At 39.1% G+C, this 15,370-nt stretch overlaps 1 protein-coding gene across 8 annotated transcripts in view; it reads right to left on the bottom strand.

The window, feature by feature from the left end:
* Positions 1-15,370, bottom strand: part of OSBPL1A (oxysterol binding protein like 1A) — a 107,153-nt gene that overhangs the window by 20,614 nt on the left and 71,169 nt on the right. For all 8 annotated transcript variants that reach the window (XM_025213895.1, XM_025213892.1, XM_025213903.1 and 5 more), the window contains 2 exons: positions 12,826-12,988; positions 3,660-3,810 (listed from right to left, as the gene is read on the bottom strand). In XM_025213895.1, coding sequence (XP_025069680.1) covers positions 3,660-3,810; positions 12,826-12,988 — 314 coding nt within the window. The remainder of the gene's footprint in view (positions 1-3,659; positions 3,811-12,825; positions 12,989-15,370) is intronic.

Here is a 15,370-nt window from a genome sequence, read left to right on the forward strand (position 1 = left end):
TAATTTAACAACATACACATGATTTGGTAGTGAGCACTTCAGCACAGAATGCTATGTAAAGTCTTGTCTGGCTCAATTTACTCTTTATTAAGAAAATTACAAAATACTCCTTGTGCGAGTTCAAAAATCTATCATTTACTGGCATAATATATATGGTACTACAATTTTATGTTATATAACATTATTTTATTATCTTTCAGGTTAAAACTGAATTTCCTGCATTCATTAGCCACAACCCAAAATGAAAATCTGTCCTTTCCTTTATGACAATTCTGAGCGACTCAAAAGGTTCTTTGTAAGTAGGCGATAAGAAAGAAACAGAAAATATAGTCAAATTTCAGCCCCATCAACCTTGACAGCAACCCTGTAAATAAGGGAAGGGGTTGGAAATTAACAGCTTTCCTTTAGTCTCTATGGGCAGATTTCTTCTACGAAGTTATTCACAGATCAAGAATTTTTTTTTTTTTTTTTTAGGTTTATTTTAGAAAAAGCTAAAAGTATGTTTCTACTACAAAGAGAAGCAGTGGCATGGATTCATAGGATTGCTCAAAAAAGTCACTTGCATCTGAAAAAGGAGTTTCTAATACATTAAACGTAGTGGTTATCTTGCAACTATTGTAATTGAAAAATATCTTAGGTTTGCTTGCTTTATGCATTGACACTTGTAAGATTCTTTCCCTGTAGCCTGATTTCCCTTTGGGTAGATCCTCCACAAAGCAGCAAGAGGGGGAAAACCCTTTAATGATGGGAAAGGAAGTTTAAGCTAAAAACTGGCAGGGAAGCTCAGGAGGAAGGAAAGAGAAAACTGTTTTGTTTTGGGTTTTTTGTTTTTTAAAAGAGAAACTGGCTCAGTTTCACTTGGACAGTATTCCATTAGCTGAAGCATTAGATAGTTTGAATATTTCTAGACTGCTTATTTTGTGCCATATGCTGTTCACAATTTAGTATTTAAAAAAAATCCCTACTAAAATAAAGGCTTTATGTATGAAGTCTGCTTCCAGATCAAACAAGCACCATATCATGTTATGTTCCCCATAATTACTTCAGTATCACTAGCTTTCACCTGGATATGAAAAGGAGATTAATCAAGTGGTTAGTGAGCACCAAATAAAAAAAATCAGTTAGTATTATCCTTGGTATTTCCACTTTTATAGTATACCTCAATGACAACGCAAGTTTCATTAACCTAAGTGTTCACCGACAGTTTAATAGTAGATAGCCTGATTACATCTGGTAATTAAGCACTTATAAAAAAAAACCCAAACATTCTTTGTATTAACAGACTAAATGACCTTCCATTTTCTGGGCCCATCAGATTTCTATTGTTTCAAAACCTAGAACAAAGAAAATCCTTGAATATTCTGGTAAAGAGGATATTAATTAGCTGGATATGTAACATTCTTCAGAAGACCTATGTAGAAATAATCAGCTCAAGAGAAAAAAGTAAAAGGAGGAAAGCAAATGATATTCTAATGTCAAGAGATTTATAGGCCACTGAGACACTTGTCTTAATGGCTAAAAAAGACAGAAGTGCTAAACCAGCAAAAAATTGTAAATAAAAAAATAAATAAATAAAAAAAAATAATCAAAATTTAAAGAAAAAAACAACTAACGTTTTGTGCATTTCCTCAAAGCTTTTGAATCTTATATTAGTTTACTAATTGCAAAACTGTAAATGGCACTTTAAGGATATATCTTGTGCTCTACAGGATATTTCATCAGCTACAGCATCCAAGCAGTCTGCAAATAAGGCCCGTTTCTCGGAAGTGCACCTACAAGGTAATCTACATAATTTGGAAATATAGCTGCAGTTTAAATTTTGATCAACTATTAACATAAACTAAACCAAAACATTAGTATTAACCAAAAAGAACATGGCGAGAGAACTAGAAACATTGAACAGCTTCATCCTCTGAGGAGCTCTCTTGGAAGTAAAATTTAAATTGGCGCAACTCTGGGGAAAACAACAGTTTGCATCAATATATTTGTGGATACCAAATCCCAATGCGTCACTAAGATGCCAGGTAAAAGTTTAACATTACAGTAAAACACAGAAGAGGTCCTAGCCATCTACATACATATGCTTAAGTCTTCAACATCCACCTTTTGCCAAGCAATAATCAGCAGCTAAATTTTAGAAGTTAAACATAGGCATCTATTCTCGTTCATGGCTGTTTAGAGAGATCATTAAATATTGAAGACAACACAGTGCAAGATATACAGATTAGGAATGGAAATGAAATCTTGCCCAAAGAGTCTAATGAGAGGCATTCATATGTAGACAGAGTACGTGAGCAAATATGGAGCTTAGAGGCTCCAGTCACCTCTTGTTTAAAACTGTGGCACTACAGTTGTACAACAAGGCTCATGGAAACTGGCCAAGTTATTGTTCGTTTCCTGTACTTAGAGAAGACTGTCTTTAGCGTAACAGCCCAAGAACTACACAGCCAGCCTTTAATTAAGTTTTTCTACTGTATTTACATATGACACTTACATTATTCACTTTTACAGGAGATTAACTCCCTTTCATGGTCCAGAATTTCCAGGCAAAACATGCAAGTTATGCATTCATTCCTAAATATCCATTTTAAATAAGCACTTCTCATTCTCTGGGTTTTCCAGCTAACTAGATATATTGTCTGAGGTCAGCAATAATGCTGCTTTTTTTTTTTAGTACATCAGTAAGAGATACCAAGAGGGATGCTTTTAGTCAGCAACTTTCTCTTACCCTCCAGCCCATAACTACCTCACTCCACTCTTGTCCTCATTTCTTCTAATCTTGATTTAGCATGGAGGAACAGATGCTCAGGAGGTTGAGCCTGACAACAAAGTCTTCTACATTACCACACATTTAATTATTGATTTAGGTATCAAGTACTTAAGGTATATCTTACATTTTCACTGAAGCATGTTTATTTTTAATTTCTGCCTTAAAGTGGTATAGATAAAGGTTATCTAGTCTATTTGTAGAGTGATTTTGCTTTTCTCAAGGGCCAGTTAGATTGTGCTGGGTTTTTTCCCCCCCCCCCCCCCCAAGTATGCTAAAGTCGGGATTGAACTGTAACATATGCATGTTGAATTGCCCCTGTACTGAAACTTGAGAATAGCAGTGTCTATTACATCTCATTAACTCTAGACTTATTGTCCTCCTTCGCAGGCAAAGGCATGAACAAAAAAAAATGGATCATTTGACAGCATAAGATAAACCTATGCAACATACATGAGTTTTAAGTTTGAACAAAGCAGTTTTAAAATAAGTTTTTGATGCCAAGATACCAATATTGAAAGTCATTCTTAATACCAGCAGAGAACAAATGACTGGAAACTAGAGACAACAGAAGGTATAAATCATTAAAAATACATGAAGAAATAAGACCCACAATTTCAGCAAGACACTTAAAGGAGTTAAAACTATGTCCATTTTAAAATGTCCATATAAAATTTTGTCTCGTCAATTGATAATGATTTATAATGGTTCGTTAGCTTCAGAAAGGGTTCTTCACTAGAGGTGCAGAACAGCTAACTGCTTTTCAAATATCATCATCATCCTGAGAGAAAATTCAAAATGTCTACAGTTATCTTTTATAAGAGAAAGGATTTCTGCTTCACATGACAATCAAGTTACAACGTAAGTTCAAAAAGCAGAGGCAACATCCTACCTGTGTTTTTTGATGCCATTAGAGAGACACTCTCCACCAACTTTTTCTTTGGACACACTGGAAGTTATTGTATTGTTTGAATCCATGCTGTCCTCTAACGAGTATGCTGGTCCCGTTTCAAATCCACTTAATGATTTTTCAGATTCTGAATCTGCAAAAGAGCAGGTGCATGTTAATGAATCTAACTTCAAATGCTAGACTTCACTGACTAACAGAAACCTCCTCCTAACACAAAACTGAAACCTAAGTAGACTGCTTTGTTCTGATGACAGTATCCGTCTCGTAACTAACTAGCACCTCCACAAACTGCCGACTCCTTACCCAGAAACAGATGGAGATAGGAGATGTAGAAGATTCACAATTCTACTGAATATAATCAAAATATCCATATTAATTCTCAATTAAACTACTATTAACTTGAGTCAATTTCTCAGTCAGAAACCGCTTAAAAACATTAGTTTCAAACTTTTATTTTAAACTGAGCACCTATTCATTTAACTTTGAATTCATCTAGATTCACTTGTTTTAATTTATTGTTTGCTAACTACCATTTAAAACACTCTTCAATTCCATGCAAGCCATATAGAATAAAAATTAATAAATATACAAGGGGAGCATTCGATACACTGGATTATATTAGACTTTCCCGGAAGGTTATATTGCTATGTGATATGACTGCTAAATGATAATGGTAGCCAGGTTTCCAGAGTACAACGTTTAATAAGAGTGTCTATGTGGTGTCCAAAATCAAACCAAAATCTGGTTTTAGTTGCTAAGTGGCTAAACAGCTTTGAGGGATGGGAACAGAAAGTTAACCCTTTAAGATTATATTTCATATTTTCTCTTCTCATTCTATCTAGTACCTCTTGTTAAAGCATTAACACCAACTACCAGGAGTCAAGTAGGCAAAGTTCTATCCAAGTCAGTTAAAACTGTACCAACCCACCCATTTCCAACTCAGTTAAGAAACTTCAAAGAAATCGCAATAATTAAAGATGCTGGAAAGGAATTAATCACTAGATAAGGAATTCCAAAGGGACAGAAGATGTGATGTAAGAGATGTAGAAAAGAACCAAATGGGACTCAGGGAGAGACTATGAACAGTTACTGTTAGTTTACTGTTCCAAGATTCCTATAATAGACCTTTCCATAAGGGGAACACAGCAGAACAGCAGGAGGAGGATGTTTCCTAGCTGCTAGAAGTAACTGATCTACCATCAGATTAGGCTGGTGGATTGCTCCATGGAAAAACAACCCTCCCTTAAGCTTTTGGAGCCAAGTGAAGAATAGCCCTAGTTATCCATCCTTCTGTCTAGCAGCTACTAAGCTAAACCAATTATTTTTGGTTCAGGAACATGATGAGAAAAAACAACAGCAGAGCAAACTTCAGCAGATAAGCCCTTTCAGGCAGCGACTGCCTGTGCAGTGCTGAAACCTGGGCTTGGTTGCATAACAAGAAATCTAGGCCAACCCCATTATCACTGTGCACAACCATATTAGTTTAAGCCAGTGATCATAAATATGTCTGGGGAATAATCCATCCACAGGCTGCCCAAGAGATCCACTCCAGGGTTCCTTTACTGTTTCTTCTCTGAAAGGCCACTCTTCATTGGTCTGATCAAAAAGATTCTCTTTACCAACCCCCTCCCCCAAACACACTGGAAAGATCAAGAGAAAAACATTTTTGTCCAATAGGCTTTGCTGCAGAGCTGCATCCTTCTCCAGTTTGAAAGCGCTAGGAATGAAAAACAAAACAAAACAAACAACAGGATTTCAGCTTTCATTAAGAGGCATCTACCCATGATCTCAGTGAATGTGGCATTGAAATTAAGCCTACTGCTAGAGGCTGAAAGAAGCTGCCAGCTGGTGCCAAGCATATGGGCGTGTTAAGAGTCAGATGCACGTCATAACTAGCAAACTGATGATCCAAAGAATCATCCTGTTTTATTTACATATCTTCAGGCACTTCAAATGACATCATAATGACGACACAAAGCAGTTTTGATGAGACCGACATGGCAGTGGGGTGAGGAAAAACCCACTTTTGCAGAGCTGCTGACCATTATCTTTTAAACTTATGGTGATCAGAAAAGGGCCCAGACAACTGGAAAAGGGCACATAAAATGCTCATCTTTAAGAAAGGGAAGAAGGAGGATCCAGGGAACTACAGACCAGTCAAGCTCACTTCAGTCCCCAGAAAAATCATGAACAGGTCCTCGGAATCCATTTCTAAGTACTTGGAGAAGAAAGTGATCAGGAAGTCAGCATAGATTCACCAAGGGCAAATCATGCCTGACCAAGCTAATTGCTTTCTAGGATGAGATGACTGGCTCTGAGGAGACCAGTGGCTGCAATATACTTTGACTTAAGTATGGCTTTTGATACCGGTCTCCCACAGCAGTCTTGCATGCAAGCAAGCTAAGTTAGTACAGGTTGGATGAGTGAACTGTAAGGTAGATAGAAAGCTGGCTGGAGCACCAGGCTCAATGGGTAGTAATCAATGGCTCAAGGTCTAGTTGGCAGCTGGCATCAAGTGGAGTGTCCCAGGGATCGGTACTGAGGCCAGTTTTATTCAGTATCTTCGTTAACAATCTGGAAGATGGGATGGAACATTCCCTCAGCAAGTTCACAGCTGACACCAAGCTGCAGGTAGTAGTAGATATGCTGGAGGGTAAGGCTACGATTCAGAGCAACTGAGACAGATTGGAAGATTAGGCCAAAAAGGTCTCTCATGAAGTTCAACAAGGGCAAGTGCAAAATCCTGCACTTTGGATGGAACAATTTCATGCAGGTACATGCTTGGGAACAAGTAGCTAAGCAGCAGCTCTACAGAAAAGGACCTGGGGGTTACAGTGGACAATAAGCTGGATGAGTCAACAGTGTGTCCTTATTACCAAGAAGGCTAACAGCATACTGGGCTATATTAGGAGAAGTGTTGCCAGCAGATTAAGGAAAGTAATTATTCTCCTCTACTCTGCACTGGTAAGGCTACATCTGGAGTACTTTGTTGAGTTTTGCCCTCTCCCACACTAGAAAAAGGATGTGGACAAGTTGGGGAGAGGCTGAGGAAACTGGGCTTATTTAGTCTGCAGAAGAGAAAACCAAGGTGGGGATTTAATAGCAGCCTTCAACTACATGAATGGGGGTTCCAAAGAGGATGGAGCAAGACTGTTCTCAGTGGTAGCCGATGACAAAACAATGAGCAATGGTCTTCAGTCGCAGCAAGGGAAGTTTAGGTTGGATATTAGGTTACATGTATTTAGCTTCCTACACTTCAAAATGGTGGCAAAGGTGCTTTAATTGAAGCTGAATACACGAAACAGAGGCTGCTGAAGCATGCTAATTAGTGTGATTAACTGAGGTTGCTCCGATGCATGCTAATTAACATGCATCAGAGCAGACATCCAGTATGCATATAGGTGTCCTCAAAGTCTAAAACAACCACTGCCAGAGTTCAGATTTACAATATTTCCCCCATTTAACAAGCTCCCGATCCATTAGGCCTAATACTGGATCATCAGCATTGCATTAAACTAACTCAGTTTCTCTAGGTAAGACCTTCTTCCAACATCTGAGCTCATGCCCAATATCTACTGCCCCACCCACCCAGTATACTTCTGTATATTGTCATAATATCCAGTAATGCTTAAACTAAAAATAGCATTAAAAGGAAAACCTAAGGAAAAAATAATAAGGTATTTTTTCTTCAAAGCTGACCTCAACATGTTTCTGAAGCAATACACAAAGCAAACGAGACCAGAAGCCATAACCTCTACTTTCAAGTGGAAAACATAATGAACAAGGAAAGGCTTCTGTAGTAACAGCTACAAATTCTACAAAGGTCTCTGCTTCCTGTAAAGTTGTAAGTAGTCTGGAAGCCCAATCAGCCACAAACTTAATAATACATCACTTTTACAAATCAGCTGGGAGGTCATCTACAGTTTTCACAAAACTGCCATAGCTTTCAAAAGTAAAAACAAAAATAGTCTCCATACAAGGGTAACTTTGTAGTCATTCATTTAAAAGTCAAAGCAAAAATCACAGCACATCCAAAGACAAAAACAAACCAGCATCAACACCCCCCCTGCCCCCCCCCCCCAAAAAACCCCCAACCAAACCAAGCCAAGCCCAAATTGTGGTTCCTTATCTTTCTATTGGTTGAGTCAGATCTGTGGACTCCTACTTAAAAGGGCAAGCTTCTACATCCTCAAGCTTGCTTGCATGGACTCTTTCATATGTACATGAAGTTTTGGAATGTTCTGCCAAGCTGGTGGGGCTAAAACACCCGAAATGGTTTAAAAATTTGCCTGGACACATTTATGGAAGGAATTAAATTCTGACCCAGTAATTAGCGAGAGGTTTATGGCATCATGCATTTGCAATCTCCCGGGCTGGGGTAAAGGCTAACTTTTGCAGCATGGTAGGTCTCCCATGATGCAAGGCCACCAGTGATGCTAGGAAGGAATCCCCTCCTATGAATGTTACTGGGTTCTTCAGAGGTTGGGAAGTGGGGAAGAAAGGGAGGTCAATCAGGTGGTAGTGCTTAGAAAACCTAGAAGTTTCTTGTTACAGAGTATGGTTTAGGTTATAACAAATAGCTAGTACTGGGAAGGAATCTTTCCCCTAAGCTGTTGTCTTCTTCCATAATATGGGTTGTGAGGCTTTTCCAAGAATCTTCTGAGCAGATACCAGCCAAAGATTTCAGTAGAGGGCTGCAATAGCTACAATTAGACAATCTGGATTTATAAAAGCACTTGTACAGCATGCAGTCCTCCCAAAAAATCATTAGGGATGGGTGCTACCATATGGCCTGTTATCCCTGTCTGAACAGTCTGCTATGAGAGGAAAACCCGCTAGATCTTACACGTTTCTAAAAATCAACCGAGTCTGGTCACTGTTCCTAGCTCTGAAGTACGTAGGATGCTTGTTTGAGCTGAGCTGTTCTTAAGGATATGGGACTCACTAGTTCTACCACTCCAGACCCTGAAATTAGTGTGTGTGAGCAGCCACATGTCTAAGGCAATTTGGTCATATATAGCCTGGAGTTGAACCAGAATCCACAGCACCATAGTGTTTAACATTGCGGGAAGGTTAAGAGCAGGCTTAGTGAAAGAATTTAAATCAATTACTTTTAAAAAGTAAAAAGAGCACTAGGGCTAAATATCAATATACAAACAGAAGCCACAAGACTTCAACCCTTCTGCAATCATGAGGTCTTCTCATAAATGAGGCTACTGGAGTTCCTCCTGTCTTTCCCTTCTAGCCAATGGCAACTAACTGTCATCCCCACCCTTTTCCCAACCATTCAGAGCTACCCTTACTTAAAACCATTTTTGATGTGCTCAGTAAGCATGCACCTTTCTGGATCAGTCACCTCTCTAAAATGGATTACAAACAGTGGTGTCTGATTGTTTTGGCCTGGGGGCCAGATAAGTGGTCCTAAATCCATCCATAGGCTGGATCCCAACCATGGGCTCAATTTGGTGCACGGTGCTGACCAAGCCAGGGCCAAAGCAACCATGTGGGAAGGGCACATTAAGATCCTGATCCTGCATGGCTGCATTGGGTCCTGGATGGGTTGCAGCCTGAACTAGGACCCTGTGGTTTCACTGGGCCCTCACTGGACTGTTTCCATGAGGCTGGATCAGCCAAGCAGGAACTGAATCTCTCTGAAGGGCTGACCTGACTGGGGCCAATCTAGCCCTTCAGGGCTTAGAAATTTGACAGCTGGGGAGAACAGTGGCAATGTTAATTGGCACCCCCTCCCTTCTACAGATCCACAGGCTAAGCTTACGGGGCTGGGAGTTGAGCACTCTTGGATTGAGCAAGGTTAGACATGTATTCAGTACCCAGAACACAGGTACCCAAGAGGTCCTATTTGGCTTAGGCCAGTGGGGGCCCACCTTTTTGGCAGGCATGCTCCAGGAAGTTAGCCCCACACCCTTCAAGTGCCTTCACCTGCCCAATCTTCTGCTCTGCTTTCTGCTTCTTGCTTTATTTGCTATGGTGTTGCTTGTCCCCTCCCTGATCTGCTGCATGCCACATACAGAAGCTACTTGTGCCGCTTGTGGCATGCATGGTAAAGTTCAGCCACCCTTGACCTAGACACATCAATTGGACCTATTGATCAAATTAACACTTGGACAACCAAGTAACCAAATCATAGCATTTCTTCCTTAGAAAGAATTAAGGAAATATGCTGACTAAACTCCTAAATGTGTTACAATTGTGTGAGGACAGAAGCCATTGATTCCAAGGAGGGAATGAGACAAGAGCAGAGGAAGACAAATTTCACTTTTGGGTTGACAACTGGGTTCAAATAATTCTTCCTTCCTCTTGAACTTAATACACTTACAATACTTGTTGCACCTTACTATAGTCAAATCAACTAATGCTGTGCTTCAGAGCTTCTACTCGTTGCTTGAAGTGGCTGGAAAATATTTTCTTCTCTGAAGTAGAAACTGACCACAGCTAGAACTGGGAAAGTTGGGTGGAGTGAACTGATGCTTCTAGTGGTACTAGAATTTAAGTCAAGAAGGAATTTCCCTTAAGCCATGCTGGCAAGACAACTATGTCTTGCACCTGCTTTCTTTTTGTTGTGCTAATCTGAGGTCCAAGATTTTGTATTTTAAGATCCTACCCCACCCCCCCAAAAAAAAAAAAAAAAAAAAAAAAAAAAAAAGTATTTTTAGGTGTGCAACCTTACTGCCATGGCAAGCATAATAACAGCATAAGGGCACATAGTAGGTTCTCCAGCCAGGATCAGGAAAACAGGTTTGGCCATCACTCCTCTTCTGCTGGCTAAATATTTGGTTATTCTATTACTTAACGAGGATGTAAAAAAACTACTGTTGGCTTGTTAAATACTATTGCTGTTTTTATATCTGATGACAGACTCTGTTCTGCCTAGTCTATTATTGATTGCTTAGGCCAAGCTTGGTTTGGTTGTGCACTACACTGATGATCATCTGAGAAAGAGGGAACAAGTTCTTCTCTTCCATGTCAGTTGAATCAGATGTCACATTTGCAAACAGTGATCAAGTTCTTGTTTGCTTTTTCAACTATGTCTCTGCAGTCAATGGAACAAAAAAATGACCTCAACAAGTCCGGAATACTACAAAGAGTCACTTCTCCACATGGCTTGCAGTTCAAGTCAGGTATCATACATTTAGGATCATTCTCGAGTTTGAGTGTGCCCATCCCTCTCATGCGATTGTGCATGTTGACTGTCCCACCTGGTCCAGATATTTACAAGCCCCTTTGGAATCCATTATCTATCCCTCTGTATATAAAAGTAAAAATTCATCTCTGTAAGTTAGTCCAGAAGTAGAAATTGCAAAGACAATGGGGGGGGAAAGAGGGGCTTAGAATTCAAACCACAGAATAGTCTTTCTTCTTCCTGCGACCTCTTGTCCTCTCTCTTCCTTTTGAGGTATAAAACCAGAAATGAGACTTGGCTGCCTCCCTCTTTAAAAAAAGTGCTGCCACCACCTCAGTGGTAGCAATGGAACTTCAATCCTAAATGCGGTTCTCTTCTGAAAAAGTAGCCATGTAAAAAAGTAAGGATGACTAGATGTGAAGAGTCTCCTGGTGCTAGTGAAAGGGTTGTTTAAAAAAATAAAAATAAATAAATAAATAAAAATTGCAATACGGAAGACCAATGAGTTAGATTTCCTGTCTCTCACACTTCACAAATAACTACATTGCAATTGCAAAAAATCTTCATAAGCCAGAAAGAGTTGCCGGTGCCATGGGCACAACTATTTTTGAAAGTCAAGGTTTAAACGGACATTGGTTTTATTTATTCATTTTTATTTAAACAAACTGGATATGGAAGTTAGAGAATACGGATCCCTACAATGCCACTTCCGGAGAAAAAATAGCACCATGCAATTGTTTGAAATGACATGTTCCCATGAGTCTAAAGATTCCAGGACCGGTATGATTAAAGTACAGTTTTCTGAAAAGAAATTTAGAACTCAGAGTTTGGGTCACTTCACTTAGGAATCCTCAACTCCTGCTACAGCTAACCCTTTCGCAATGGCATGAAGTTTGGATAGCACAGAGGCTACAGTAACCATGCTTCAGTATTTTAAAACTGCATTGTCTTCCAGTGTTCACCTCTCCTAGCACCACAGGCCAGGGACAAGTTTTTCTTTAAGCCACAGACAGGAAATTAGGACTTACCTCTAAATCTTTAGGATATTCCTTGATCAGCCAACATGGATCTTCTATAGTAAAAAAAAAAAAAAAATCTCCTTTCTATTAGAACAGGGTCTCCAGGGCAGTTTGAAGTTCTTTATCCAAAGAATAAAGGTGTGGCAATACCGAAAAAAATCAAATCTACACCACTGCATACATAACAAGCTACCACTGTCACAAATATGCCCTTGACTATCAGAGGTCTGCGTCAGTGCCTTGCAGCAACAGGATCCTAGCCAGTGAACTTACTGCCTGGAGAAACCGGACAACGCTCAAACTCTAATTGCATTCAGATAATCTGGACATTTCACCTTTCTGATCCAGTCTTTTCCTAGGAACACACTTCATTGAAATTATACTGCCCTGCACCCCAATCCAAAAAGAAAAAAAAAAAGTGTTCCTCAATGCAACAGAACCTTTGCCTGACTTCATAGTTGCATATTTTTTAATAAAAATGTTTATTTAAATATTAATCATTGTATTGACATACAGGGACAGAAGAGAAACTGACACTTCCTAACACTCATTCACCCCATTGCCTATGGCTCTAGGCAGTAGTTAGTTTATCAAAAGAAAGCAGTTTTGCAAAACTAAAAATGTCAGCTGTAACATTTTCTTAGCTTTACTTCTTGATTAGTATCCTACATTTTACTTTATAAGAAAAAAAGTTGAGGGGAAAGGGCAGATTAGATTTTTCAGGACCCAAAGTTTTGCAAACTTTACTCCTGGCAGACAAACTGAGCACAGGTCCAGATCCAGATCCAGAAAGGTTCTTGTACACATGCTTAACCTTAAGCATGAGACGGCTTGAAGTTAAAGCATGTGATGCAGTCTCTTTCCAAATTGGGCCCTAAAAATTTTAAGGCTGGCAGGAACCCAACTAGAAGCATATACACACACACACACACACACACACACACACACATATCTGCTGTGTGCTCAAGTTCTGATATATTTTGCTTACCTGAAACAGCATCATAGAACTGATCCTCACTAAGGATGCTCAGCGGTGGAGATCCTTTAACTAGAGACTGTTCTAATTCATGGTGTTCGGTGGCTAGTGTCTCTAGTGCTTCTGACAAGATCTTGTTTTTCTCCTGCTCATGCTCCAGTTTCAAATTCCTCACCTATAAGTAGACATATGTATGAATAAGATCTCATCTCTCCCAAGAATGTATGGCTCAAACCTATTTAGAGGATAAATTCTACTTAGCCTCCGAACCAGTTATTTAAAACAATAGAAAATGAAGTAGCAGTGATACTTCCGGACTAATGAGCAATATTAGGCTAATTCTGTCCCCACCACATGGCTTTTTTCCCACCCCCCCCCACTCCCGCCTTCCACCCCTCCAGTAGTTGAAAATGCTGAGACAGTCTCTGGAACCAAAAGACTAAGTGTTTTTTTTATATTCCGCAACTGTATTTAGAGCACAGCTGTCTGACAAGCTCAAGTTACAAGCAGGTATGAAATTTTAAATAATGCTTTCCCATTTTACTTGCAGGCAGGATAAATATCTATATCTATATAGAGCCTGCTCTAAACTGGGTTAAGTGGTATCATTTGAATTGCATTGCTGAACAGATGTGAATGCTACAGCTGCAAAAATTTTACAAATAATCGAGTCCAGGCATTTTAATCCTTAGGATTACTTTAGGCAAATAACATTAAAGGAAATGAAAGAGGCAAGAAGTGTGGGGGAGGGGGAGCATGTAGGAGTGTAAGGGGCTGATGTGCCTCTGATACAACATGCCTTCCCCATCAACACAGCATGCCGTTTATAGAGCAGCCATAAAATTGACAAGAAAGGAGATAGTGAGGTAGAGGGAAGAGAGAGACCACCAAATGCTTGTTGAATTTTTAAAACCCACACAACATCTTTGATATTAACGTTACCAAATGCAGCTAAATCTTCTCCGAAGTCCAAGACTAGCATGAAAGCAGCTACATGTCCTTACAACCCCTCCTCCTTTGTCCTATTAGGGAGAAGAATGACAATTGGATCCCTCCCAGAGTCCCACCACCCCTGCAAATGCCTCCACCTGTTGCCTTCCTTCCAACTGTAGGCTGCTGCATTCTCTCCTTTCCCACCTCATCCGCAGTGTAAAGCTTTCAGCTTCCTGTTACAGGTCTCCCCTGACCCTTGCACTCATTTCTTGGAGGCTAGTTAACAGAAATCTTTTCAGCCTCACCATTTCTCATTAAGTATGATATGCAAATACTTAAAATAGCCTCTGGGCAGTTAAAAAACTGTATGACAGACTTAAGCATATGTGGCAAGCAAGAATTATATGCATGCTAATATTACATTAAAGCCAAAAAAAAAAAAAACACAAACAAAAAAACTCTACATTCACCCACCCCTACTTTTTGCAACAAAAGGTTTGCAACAAAAGTCAAGTTACTTTAACTTTGGTGGTTTATAGATAGAGGTCATTCCAGTATTAGAGTATGTGGGTCTCAAACATCATGGCATATTTGTTCAGAATGAGTATTTTTAAAATTTATGGACATAGCTAATATAGACACTTCAATTGCATTTACTTTGCAAAAGCTTCCATGTGTTAGATTAAAATTTAGAGAAACTCCCCATTTAATAGCAAAAAGAAAACTGATGTTTGCCCAACTTGTAAGTTAAAGGCTGGTAGTCGAAAGGCAGCTGATTATTAAAAGAGCAGAGATGTGGGTTTTCCAGAAAGCTTTCCAATGCCCCAAGTAGAGCACGATCTGATTTAGCATGTTAATTTGTGTTTAGTAAACAAAACTAAAAAAGTACCCCCATGTTAATTTTATGTCCCAATAGCCACAAGTACTTGAACTGAAATATTTGATTAGGAAAAAATTAAATACAGCACACTTAATGTGGTTTAAATGTTATATTCAAACAAATTCAAGCTTTAAAGTGGAAAGACGTTATTATTATTATTTTTTACAAGTATTCCATTAAAGACAATACACAATAGCATGTACTTCCCTTATATTGTTTGTTTAAAAGTTTAAGAGAAAAATGCAAAGGCACTGAAAACTGTCGAAACACTAATTTTAGGACACCCAAAGAACTGTGCATGATATGCCATGCTTTGGTTTTGATTTGACCTGCACAGCCAATTAGGTGAATTTGTAACTTTATTTTTGGTTTGGATTATTATGCGAGTATGTTTACCCTCCTGTTTACACTTCCTAGGGATAATCACCTGAGAAACATTAATTACAACTTTGAAACAGCCCAGCTTGCCTAATACTGTATTGGCATCCACATTCAATGTCACTAACGAATTTTGTGAAACAATTTAGAAATGGAAAGATTTCCCCATGAAAAATAAAGCACTGGAAGAGTCCGTTTTGGAAATTTTTCTGTGGAAAATTTTCTGCCCCACATCTCTGTAACAGAGTAACAAAGTTTAAACTTCCTACCAGACTCCAGGAGCTTTTGATATTTCTACCCCAAGTGACTATTAGCTTATTCTGTTTTGGAAATGGCACTTATTACACTGTGACTTCCAGTATTTTA

Source organism: Alligator sinensis, unplaced genomic scaffold (genome assembly GCF_000455745.1).
Source record: "Alligator sinensis unplaced genomic scaffold, ASM45574v1 scaffold117_1, whole genome shotgun sequence".
NCBI classification, from domain to species: domain Eukaryota; kingdom Metazoa; phylum Chordata; order Crocodylia; family Alligatoridae; genus Alligator; species Alligator sinensis.